The 12,279-nt window shown below is 41.6% G+C and overlaps 1 protein-coding gene across 2 annotated transcripts in view; it reads right to left on the bottom strand.

Moving 5' to 3' along the window:
• ATP6V0A4 (ATPase H+ transporting V0 subunit a4) overlaps window positions 1–12,279 on the bottom strand; it is a 93,884-nt gene that overhangs the window by 45,016 nt on the left and 36,589 nt on the right. For both annotated transcript variants that reach the window (XM_037836066.1, XM_037836065.1), the window contains exons 9-13: window positions 8,017–8,110; window positions 6,339–6,551; window positions 3,304–3,454; window positions 2,286–2,425; window positions 671–828 (exon numbers count right to left, since the gene is read on the bottom strand). In XM_037836066.1, the coding sequence (XP_037691994.1) occupies window positions 671–828; window positions 2,286–2,425; window positions 3,304–3,454; window positions 6,339–6,551; window positions 8,017–8,110 (756 nt within the window). The remainder of the gene's footprint in view (window positions 1–670; window positions 829–2,285; window positions 2,426–3,303; window positions 3,455–6,338; window positions 6,552–8,016; window positions 8,111–12,279) is intronic.

Raw genomic sequence — 12,279 nt, 5'->3', positions numbered from 1 at the left:
CACTTAGACCCTGAAACTGCTGTTCTGGGTGCGTTCCAGCCCTTCTCTAGTTTTTTTCACAGAGGAGAAGTTTGCTCCACCTCACCTATTCCACCATCTTCCTGAAATTCCCCTTTACTTTTAAATTTGAAACCAAGCTGCTGTGAGCAGCCAAAGAAAATGCCCTCACGTGGATACTGTGGCCTTAAATACTGGAAACCAAGAATGTATACAGTTCAACATCTGTATCAGCCTTTCCTAAATTAAAGCCTCTGACTTAAGTGCCCAGATTGTACAATTTCACTCTACTCCCATTTCCCTGCCAGAGTAAGCTATGTTTCAAACACCACCTTCTTCTCCATGAAGCCTTGCTTCTAGGATTCCTGCTATGACCCCCAGTTTATACCTGTTCTACCACATGTTTTCACAAGAGTATCTGGTACATGGTATGCACTCCACAGTGTGTATTTACTTGACGTGAAATTTTAAAATATATTTCTGTGCCTTCTAGTTACTGGCATAGTTACTGAGAAGTGTCACAAGGTCTCGCACTCAGTAGATAAACTGAATTATTTGTTGAATTTGTGAGTGTGCCTCTCAGCAGAACGAGCTGCCACAGACTTCCCCAACCCTGAAAACAGTCACTGAGGCCATGGATGGCCAGAGATGACCCATCCATCTGTAAACTTACTTCCATGTGCCATTTCTGAACATGGGTCGAACACTCCAAGAAGAGCCAAAGATGTTGAGAGACTTGGAGAAGCAGTCGTTATAAATCAAGCCCGTGTAGATGGAGAAGATGCCCATGAGTAGGATCAGATAGCGTCCGTGGAAGAAGGTGTTCCAAATCTGGCCTCAGGGAGACAGAGGATGATTATCAGTGAGCCCTGAGCCAGACTCCAGAGGCAACTCTGCTATAGAGATGTCTCCAGCACCACTCACATAGACACAGCAAGGCTCATAGGTATCCTACACAGTGACCACATGAGCAAGGCAGACATCAAAGTAATCCAAATAGAAGGAACATATGCATCATGATTTTCCTGCACTTAGATAAGTGAATAAGAAAAGTATTTGTTATTGTGGAAACAAAAATGTATAAGCCTCACATACTTTAATTCTATGTTGGTTAGAAAATGTAACTGAAGCAGAAGCTGGGGCCTCAAGAGCTAAAGATGGGATTTGAAAGTGGGTGGGTCTTGATTCGGGGACTCCCAGAAGTCAAGCACTGAGCTAGCCTCATATGGCTATTAAATTTTATGGCAAGTCAAATCTAGACTCATTTTAGGTCTTATGGTATAAAGGCAAGTCTCTATTAAGCATGTTTGCTAAAAAGAGCAAAGCACTTTCCTATAATCCTCTTGGTGTGCATCAGTCATTCCAAGGACTGCTAAGTGCAGTTTCTGAGGCTTTAAACTTTTTATAGGAAACTACACCTGTTGAAATGCTCATCATGGAAAACTATGTTGCTCATAGATTGACTTTGCCCACTAACCTTGGTTATGATTAACTCACTATGACATCACTGAACTTGTTCTAATTCAATCTGTAATAAAAGATTGTAGATACTCTTAAAATTCAGAACATAGCTAAAGGCATGTTTCCACTTTGTAAAACGTATTACAATGAGCATAAAGTGACTCTGAACTGATTAACTTTGAAACAATGCAGTCTCTTGAGTAGTTTTAACCTTGACAACACTCTGTGAAGGAGACCTCATAGAAGGCAGAGGAACTTAAGAGTGTAAAAGTGAGGACACAATATTCAGGATTTCTCTAGTTTTTACAAGAACACAGGCCAAGGGAAAAGGCTTCTGAAATGAAAAATTATTCATGCTATTGTAAGGGGAAAAAAGTGGACTACAAACTAATGTGCCCAAGTTTTAAAAATTATAAATTTGCTTATGGGCACAGTAAAAAATTTTTGGAAAGATACACAAAAACGCTAATGATTTTTTCTAGGTGGTTAGATTGTTACATTTTCCTATTTTTTTGTAATGAATATGTATTGCTGTTATAATCAAAGAAAAAAATTCAAACTGGAAAAAAGGAAAAGAGCATTGTGATATACAAAACACAAAAATGCAAAAAGAAACCGCACCAAAACATTCAAAAGGATTATTTTTGTCCAGAAATTTTTTGTTTAATTTTGTCCCTTTTTTTTCTGTTTTTCCCTTATTTTTCATAAAAACATATTTTCTTAATGAAAACAAAATCCATATCTTTTTAATCTTTTCAAAATCTGCATTTTTAATATTCTACTCATAATCTCAAGGAAATGAGACAAGGCAGTTGATGGACACCCACCTCATTGTTCGACTTCTGGGAGAGCAAGTGTCTCTCATTAAGGACCATCCAAAGGGCAGCCAGTAGCATCACCGCTCCATGACCACAGTCTCCAAACATCACAGCAAACAGGAAGGGGAAAGTGATAATGGTGTAGGGAGCTGTGGAGGTAAGACCATAACAGTCTGAGTTCTCCTAATGTCCTTTGTGTCCCCTGACCAAAGATTTTTCTATCGTAGCTGCATAATCCTCAGACTGGTTCTCCTGTGTCTTTCTGATTTTATCTACCCTCGCCATCCCCACCAATACTTGTTTAGATTCCACATACATAAGCTCATCAGAGAGTAGGCATTATCCTCTACTTTACAGAGGAGATAACCGAGTCATGGAAAGGCTAAGTGACTTGCACAAGATCACAAACTATGAGGGATATAAAACCAGGTTTCTATCTCTAAGTGCTACCTATAATCTTTCCACCACAATCTTCTGGCTGTTTCTCTACCATTCACGTGCATCACACACCTCTAGCAGTTATTCATGGATACCTTCAATCTAGGGAATCCCTGCATTATGGATGACAAGTTAGAATAGGACTAGAGCACATAAGGCATCACTTGGCTAAAGGGCATCTGGTCTACCTCCTTATTTCATAAACCAGGCTACTGAGGTCCCATGACTTAGAGCCACTAAAAACCCAGGCTTCTGACTCAAAGTTCTGGGTGCTCCATCTCTCTTACATAATAACTATAGATCTGTGAAGACACCTGGAGATGGCTCCCAGTGGACTGGCAAAGGAAACAAGAACTGAAGTGAGCTGCCTGATAAAGACTGCATTTTAGGGAGAACGGGCAAAATCTTAACAAATCTTTCACCAATCAGTATTTACAAAAGACAATATGTAGAGTATTAGGAAACCAAAAAAGATTTAGGACTATCACAGTTTTCACTAATTCACCTCTTAGGTCACCTCATGGGGTAAACTCTTACTCAACTTTCCCTTTTAAGCTGCCCACTTGTGCAACACATTGGAGCCTTTTACCTGGGTTTATCTCCCGATAACTGCCTACACCATAAGCATCTACAATATTCTGGAAGCCAGCTGTGAATTTATTGGTTCTGTTAAATGTAGGAGGAGCCGTTTTAGACTGTACTTTGTTCATGATGGGGACCATGGAAGAGCCACTTCGTTCCTGCAAAATGAACATGTGACAAAAATGTAAGGAGGAGAGCCTTGGGCTGGGGGTGGAGCATGCATCACAGTCCCAGCTCCTGCTGTCCCTTGCCAAGTGAACTTGAGACAATCTCTTGACCTCCCTGATATTCATGATCTTGACTGTAAAAGTTAAGACCTGCCTACTACTTATCTAATTTATCTTACAGGAGGTCTATCAAGAGAGTAGAGTGCCTCTTGATTCTCCAGCAATTTCTTCTCTCCTTCTTCAAATGCATTTCCCTGTCTTCCAAATGGCCCTGATCCTCCCCCAAACTTCAATCCGATTCTTTTCTAACTGCCTACTTAGGTTTTCAAACTCCATTGTCTCAGCAACCTCACCAAACCCAGGGGCCTAAAACTGAGCACTTAAACTTTCCCCAAAGCCAGGTCCTCCTCTGGACTTTCTATTTCTTTAGCAGAGCCTCCACTCTCTCCGATTTCCTGAAACTTTGTAATCACCTGATTTGTCCCTTCTCCCAATGACAGAGTCAATCAATTTCACAAATCAATCAATCACCAAATCTTGTTAATTCTCACTTCTGAATCCCTCTTATCTCCATTCCCACACCCCCATCCTGGCCACCACCCCAAGATTTGCCACCTTCCTCAAGTCTCTTTCCCTTCCATTTATCTTACACCCCAGACGGTTTAATCCTTCTTTTAATAAAAGAAAACAAGAAGAAGAAGAAAAAAAAACCCACTACTTTATTCATGTTACTCTCTTGCTCAAAAACCTTCAAAGGCTTCCTATTGCCTAAAGAATGAAATCGAAACTCTTTAGTCTTGTAATCAAGACTTCTTTACAATATTGACTTAATCCTCCATTCACATCTTCACACACACACCCCCCCAACTGCTTCCCTATGGAAATCTGCCAAACAGATTAAAACACATTATAAACATCCCTGCTTCTTCACCTTTATTTTCAAACCTTTCCCCAAATTTGGAACGATAACCACCTCTCTTTACCACTTACCCATCCTAATTTCTCGTTCCCCAAGAGCCTCTGGCCACTCTGATCTCCAACGGCACTTACCATCTGCACGTGAGTGGGACTTAACACCAGCTGAATGAGCACTCACAGTTCTCAGCCTTTTACAGGCATCAATTCTCCCAACAACTCCAAGCCCCATGTTACAGGAAACCAAGGCACAGACAGGTTAAGTAACCCCAAGGTCACAGAGCTGGCAAGTGGAGGAGTATCTTATCGCACTATTATATATGTTTTCACTTCTGTGATTATGACATTCTTCGGGGCAGACTGTGGTTTCCTTTTTTTTTTCCCCACATTCCCTAGCAGCTGACATACTATCTAGCATAACATAGGTGTTTTTTTTTTTTTGCCCATTGTTGATGACAATAATGACAGTGCCGATCCCACTATTGCCTCATGTCCTCAGTCCTCCACCCTCCTCTCATCTCCCACCCCCACAGGACCTTCTGTTCCTTTTACTTCATGGGATGGACGAAACTGTAAAAATAGTCCTAAGGTCTTGGTGCCCCTTTAAGTAACCTTGCAGAAGTTCAGCCCTTTTAGAGTTATAGGATGGCATTCAATTCAATTCAGTTCAGACCCTGCATTAGAGCACCTCCCCACGGGTCCTGCAGTCTTCTCCACAATGCAGTGAAATGTTCCTAAAATGTCAACTGGATCACATCACTCCATGGCATGGGAATAAAATCAGATTGCTTACACTGCTGTAAGTCCTTCGTAGTCTGCCCCACAGCACCTCTCCTTCTCAGAGTTCCTTCCCATTCTCTGAACTTGCCTGCGCTCTCTCCAGCCCCTGGCCTCCAGGTCATGGGCCTGCCTGGCTCCTCCTCACCCCCTTTACCTGTTTTCTGACCACTCTTCCAGGGTTCAGCTCACATGTGTCTTCTTCCAGGAAGCACCCCTGACCTTCCAGGTCTGCGTCAAATGCTCCTTTTAAGTGGCGCATTTGGGCATGTATTGAACCGTGATGTGGGGATAATGTAGTGTTGGGGGTTAAGAGGAACACTTGTGGATTCAAACTCTGCTTCCTAGCTCTGGGACCGTGGTCATGTGGCTTCTACTCACTGTGCCCCAGTTTCCTCATCTGTACAAAGGGGGTAAAGCGAGCTCCTACCTCCTAGTCCATGCCCAACTCAAAGCCCTTACCTTCAGACCTTGGCCTGAGAGCTCCTCTGCCCACCTTGCCATGGCCCTCCCTTGTGGCACGTAAGGAGTCTGCTCAGAAGTGTGCTCCGGCAACAGCCCCACTCCTCCCCACCCCCCTCTCACCATCCCCTATTTTATTTCCTGCCCACTACTCCTCGCTGCCTGAAATCACATTAGTTATGAACATGCTTCCTATCCATAAAGTCTATCAGTCAGGACCTTTGCTTTTGGTGTAGCCCCAGGTCAGTTCTTGGAACACAGTGAATATCTAAGAGATGAATGAAAAGATTGGGAGAATCAAATAAAATAAGGCACAGAATGTATTGAGAAGAGAACAGTTGCCAGCACAGAACGAGCAATCTATTCATTGTACTATTATTATAGGTGCTAGGTTATTTGTCTTCCAGGCCAGACTGTAGCTTCCAAGAGGGAAAGGATGGTGACTTTTACTGTGGCATCTCTAGTCATAACCAGCAGAGGTGCTGGCACATCGGAGCTCCAGATATAATTGCTGAAGATTAAACAAATGCTGACTATTTGTCCAACACTGAAAAAAGGAGTTTCTGTGACGTGCTCTTGCAGTGGATTAAGAACTGAAGATGCAAAGATGCAGACAACTGTACCACTAGGTCACTCGTGAAGTTCACTGGCCTAAGGAGGCCCCACAGGGAGGCTGATGAGGCTGGATGGGACTCACCCCCCAGCTCTGCCTGCCACTCACCATGCCTTGCTCTAACGCCCTCCTGATGCGTCCTGTGTCTGCCACTGGGAACCAGATCTCGGCGATGACGCACTGCTGGGTGACATCAATGTTGCACATGTTCAGGATGTGGTAAATGGCCTTCATCTTCTGCACTTTGACAGCCCACGAGTGCCAGTTGGCAGCCGCTTCCTGCAGCAGGCGCTGGCGGTGAGACTCCGTTTGCGTTATGACCTGTGAGACCAGGGCAGAAGCAGCAAGCAGGGAAACAAGGAACATTCGTGGAGATGGCTGGTTACGTGGCAAAAATGGAGGTTCATTACCCAAAGTGGCTACCCCTGCTCTGGGCCCCTGCTCTGCCCTGCAGCTCTCACCTGGTGTTTCACTTTCAGAAGCCAGTTTATCTCCCCAACCAGAGATTAAAACCCTTGGGCAAAGATTGCATCTTCCTTCTCTCCCAAATTCCTCTTAGCCCTATCAAAATGCTTTGATGCATAATCCCTCCAATAAATGTTAAATGAATTAACGGAGGAATGAATGCACAATTTGGCCCACATAGAATCTATTTAATGGAATTAGTTTACATGTTCAGGAGGCACAATAATTAGAATAACTTTTTTTCAGTAACCTTTCCATATGGCTACTCAAGTCACATGAAACAGAATTTCTTTTCCATCTACTCATGAAATTTTCATAAAACCAGGTCTGGGGTATTTGGAGGAAAGGTCTTCAAGGACGATTGCTCCAGGGAAACACAGTCTTCTTGACAAGTGACAAAAAGGGACTAGAGAGGATTAAGTTAAGAAATTAAACACATATTTTCTGGGAAGATAAAAATGTCAGCTTGAGAATTTTGAAACACAGACATGCTTATTCTGACTTTCCAAACGTCCAGTTGAGAATCTAGAACCATGCCAGCCAACACAGTAGACACATGCTGCTACTTAAATTTTAATTAATTAAAAGTAAATAAAAATTAAAAGTTTTTCAGTTGCACTAGCCATGTTTCAAGTGCTCCATAGCCACATATAGCTCAGGAGCACTGTACTGGACAGTGCAGGTTTCATAACACTCCCATCACCAGAGCAAGTTCCGTGGAACAGGACTGATCCAGAATAAGCAGTCTGAGTTAGGACCAGCTGCTTTCAGCGATGATTTTCAAAGCTGCCATGTATCAAAGGGTTCTAATCATAAAAAGCATTAAGCACCACCCTGGACGACTATAGTCTTTACAAGAAGACATGAATTTGGGGTGCATTCACATGACAGGACCAGGTTCACTACTTTTACAGAATTAACTGGTCAGCTCAAAAAACTGGGCAATTCAGTGGAAAAAGAACCAGTCAAACCGGTGATTCAACTTAATTAGCTAGTTTTTGCACAGATGCAGCCTAGGCAGAGACCAGCACTCAAGGGCTTCTTTTATCAGATTAGGGTGGCCTCCTGCAGGTTGACTAAGGCTGCAGTAAATTCTAAGCCTGGCCAGGCAAGACCAACAGGCAGATTCATCACCGATGACCTCTAGCTTACTGAACACTGTTTTTAAATTATTAAGCCTTCTGGAGCAACAGCTGAAGAAAAAGAGCAGAGTAAACCTGCCAACCTTCTAGCAAGGGCCCTGAGGGACAGGATTCCAACAGGAAAATGGCCCTATTCAGATCAGTCCCTGAACCCTGGTAGAGACGCGGGCCTCACTTACAGTGATTAAATCTTCCAGCCTCACGTTGACGCCAGCCAACATCTCTCTGCGCTCCACCACAGGCTCTGGGCAGGGGTATATGGTGGCTCGAAAACTGTGTTTGATACATTCCAAAGGAACGTGGTTATTGCTGACAGTATTCTGCACCCCCTTTTCTGCTAAGTCATCATTTGCTGACTGCTTGGATGGCCTCCTTTCCCTACAACAACTGCCTGCTGGGGGATGGGAAAATGAGCCCAGGTCATAAGATTCCAAAGCATTACTCGCCGGCCATTTGAACAAAGGCTGCATGCAGTTCTACATGAATGAGCTTCATTCAAACCATAAGGCTTTGTTTCTTCTTCCCCCATATTTTATTAATGTATTAATGTCCTTCTATAATTTCTGCCCATAAAGGGTTGTATATAGGACGATTCTGTAAAATCAGAAACAATTCAGCCATTCTGTTTGCCTACTCTTTAGCAGTTGATAAAGGACCCGAGAGGAAGTAAACTAAAATGATTAAAATGTCTACTTTTGTTACCTTTAAATTGTGTTTATTCATGTTCTCTCTGTTCCTATTCCCATGGCGATTAAAAGTCAGTTGCATTTTCGGCAGTATATTGTCAAATGTGGAAAAGTTGTTCTAAAATTCTAACAGACCTCAAAGAAACTCCGATAAGGAGTATTTTTTTTTTTTTTAATCATCATTTTATTGAGATATATTCACATACCACGCAGTCATACAAAACAAATTGTACTTTCGATTGTTTACAGTACCATTACATAGTTGTACATTCATCACCTAAAGCAATCCCTGACACCTTCATTAGCACACACCCAAAAATAACAAGAATAATAATTAGAGTGAAAAAGAGCAATTGAAGTAAAAAAGAACACTGGGTACCTTTGTCTGTTTGTTTCCTTCCCCTACTTTTCTACACATCCATCCATAAACTAGACAAAGTGGAGTTTGGTCCTTATGGCATTCCCAATCCCACTGTCACCCCTCATAAGCTACATTTTTATACAACTGTCTTCGAGATTCATGGGTTCTGGGTTGTAGTTTAATAGTTTCAGGTATCCACCACCAGCTACCCCAATTCTTTAGAACCTAAAAAAGGTTGTCTAAAGTGTGCGTAAGAGTGCCCACCAGAGTGATCTCTCGGCTCGTTTCGGAATCTCTCTGCCACTGAAGCTTATTTCATTTCCTTTCACATCCCCCTTTTGGTCAAGAAGATGTTCTCCATCCCACGATGCCGGGTCTACATTCCTCCCCGGGAGTCATATTCTACGTTGCCAGGGAGATTCACTTCCCTGGGTGTCTGATCCCACGTAGGGGGAGGGCAGTGATTTCACCTTTCAAGTTGGCTTAGCCAGAGAGAGAGGGCCACATCTGAGCAACAAAGAGGCATTCAGGAGGAGACTCTTAGGCACAAATACAGGGAGGCCTAGCCTCTCCTTTGCAGCAACCGTCTTCCCAAGGGTAAAACTTATGGTAGAGGGCTCAACCCATCAAACCACCAGTCCCCTATGTCTGTGGTCATGTTAGCAACCATGGAGGTGGGGTAGGCGAATACCCCTGCATTCTCCACAGGCTCCTCAAGGGGGCACTACATCTTTTTTTTTTTTCCTTGTTTGTCTTTTTTCTTTTTTTTTTTTTTTTAACTTTCCCTTCTTTTTTAAATCAACTGTATGAAAAAAAAAGTTAAAAAGAAAACAAACATACAATAAAAGAACATTTCAAAGAGACCATAACAAGGGAGTAAGAAAAAGACAACTAACCTAAGATAACTGCTTAACTTCCAACATGCTCCTACTTTACCCCAAGAAAGTTACATAATATAGCAACATTTCAGTGAACTTGTTCCTACTACATCCATCAGAAATTAACAGACCATAGTCATTTCTGGGCATCCCCAGAACGTTAAATAGCTTATCTGTTCTTCTTGGATTATTGTTCCCCCTTCCTTAATTGCTCTCTACTGCTAGTTCCCCTACATTCTACATTATAAACCATTTGTTTTACATTTTTCAAAGTTCACATTAGTGGTAGCATATAATATTTCTCTTTTTGTGCCTGGCTTATTTCGCTCAGCATTATGTCTTCAAGGTTCATCCATGTTGTCATATGTTTCACCAGATCGTTCCTTCTTACTGCCGTGTAGTATTCCATCGTGTCTATATACCACATTTTATTTATCCACTCATCTGTTGAAGGACATTTGGGTTGTTTCCATCTCTTGGCAATTGTGAATAATGCTGCTATGAACATTGGCGTGCAGATATCTGTTCGTGTCACTGCTTTCCGATCTTCCGGGTATATACCGAGAAGTGCAATCGCTGGATCGAATGGTAGCTCTATATCTAGTTTTCTAAGGAACTGCCAGACTGACTTCCAGAGTGGCTGAACCATTATACAGTCCCACCAACAATGAATAAGAGTTCCAATTTCTCCACATCCCCTCCAGCATTTGTAGTTTCCTGTTTGTTTAATGGCAGCCATTCTAACCAGTGTTAGATGGTATCTCATTGTGGTCTTAATTTGCATCTCTCTAATAGCTAGTGAAGCTGAACATTTTTTCATGTGTTTCTTGGCCATTTGTATTTCCTCTTCAGAGAACTGTCTTTTCATATCTTTTGCCCATCTTATAATTGGGCTGTCTGTACTATTGTCATTGAGTTGTAGGATTTCTTTGTATATGCAAGATATCAGTCTTTTGTCAGATACATGGTTTCCAAAAATTTTTTCCCATTGAGTTGGCTGCCTCTTTACCTTTTTGAGAAATTCCTTTGAGGTACAGAAACTTCTAAGCTTGAGGAGTTCCCATTTGTCTATTTTCTCTTTTGTTGCTTGTGCTTTGGGTGTAAAGTCTAGGAAGTGGCCTCCTATTACAAGGTCTTGAAGATGTTTTCCTACATTATCTTCTAGGAGTTTTATGGTACTTTCTTTTATATTGAGATCTTTGGTCCATTTTGAGTTAATTTTTGTGTAGGGGGTGAGGTAGGGGTCCTCTTTCATTCTTTTGGATATGGATATCCAACTCTCCCAGCCCCATTTGTTGAAAAGACCATTATGGCTCAGTTCGGTGACTTTGGGGGCCTGATCAAAGATCAGTCGGCCATAGATCTGAGGGTCTATCTCTGAATTCTCAATTCGATTCCATTGATCTATATGTCTATCTTTGTGCCAGTACCATGCTGTTTTGGCAACTGTGGCTTTATAATAAGCTTCAAAGTCAGGGAGTGTAAGTCCTCCCACTTCGTTTTTCTTTTTTAAAGTGTCTTTAGCAATTCGAGGCATCTTCCCTTTCCAAATAAATTTGATAACTAGCTTTTCCAAGTCTGCAAAGTAGGTTGTTGGAATTTTGATTGGGATTGCATTGAATCTGTAGATGAGTTTGGGTAGAATTGACATCTTAATGACATTTAGTCTTCCTATCCATGAACATGGAATATTTTTCCATCTTTTAAGGTCCCCTTCTATTTCTTTTAGTAGAGTTATGTAGTTTTCTTTGTATAGGTCTTTTACATCTTTGGTTAAGTTTATTCCTAGGTACTTGATTTTTTTAGTTGCTATTGAAAATGGTATCTTTTTCTTGAGTGTCTCTTCAGTTTGTTCATTTCTAGCATATAGAAACATTACGGACTTATGTGCATTAACCTTGTATCCCGCTACTTTGCTAAATTTGTTTATTAGCTCTAGTAGGTATATCGTTGATTTCTCAGGGTTTTCTAGATATAAGATCATATCATCTGCAAACAATGACAGTTTTACTTCTTCTTTTCCAATTTGGATGCCTTTTATTTCTTTGTCTTGCCGGATTGCCCTGGCTAGCACTTCCAGCACAATGTTGAATAACAGTGGTGACAGTGGGCATCCTTGTCTTGTTCCTGATCTTAGAGGGAAGGCTTTCAGTCTCTCACCATTGAGTACTATGCTGGCTGTGGGTTTTTCATATATGCTCTTTATCATGTTGAGGAAGTTTCCTTCAATTCCTACCTTTTGAAGTGTTTTTATCAAAAAGGGATGTTGGATTTTGTCAAATGCTTTTTCAGCATCTATTGAGATGATCAATTGATTTTTCCCTTTCGAGTTTTTAATGTGTTGTAATACATTGATTGTTTTTCTTATGTTGAACCATCCTTGCATGCCTGGAATGAACCCCACTTGGTCATGGTGTATGATTTTTTTAATGTGTCTTTGGATTCGATTTGCAAGTATTTTGTTGAGGATTTTTGCATCTATATTCATTAGGGAGATTGGCCGGTAGTTTTCCTTTT

Source organism: Choloepus didactylus, chromosome 5 (assembly GCF_015220235.1).
Source record: "Choloepus didactylus isolate mChoDid1 chromosome 5, mChoDid1.pri, whole genome shotgun sequence".
Taxonomy (NCBI): Eukaryota; Metazoa; Chordata; class Mammalia; order Pilosa; family Megalonychidae; genus Choloepus; species Choloepus didactylus.
Note: the sequence above shows the minus strand (reverse complement) of the source record. Positions and strands in the feature narration are given on the sequence as shown.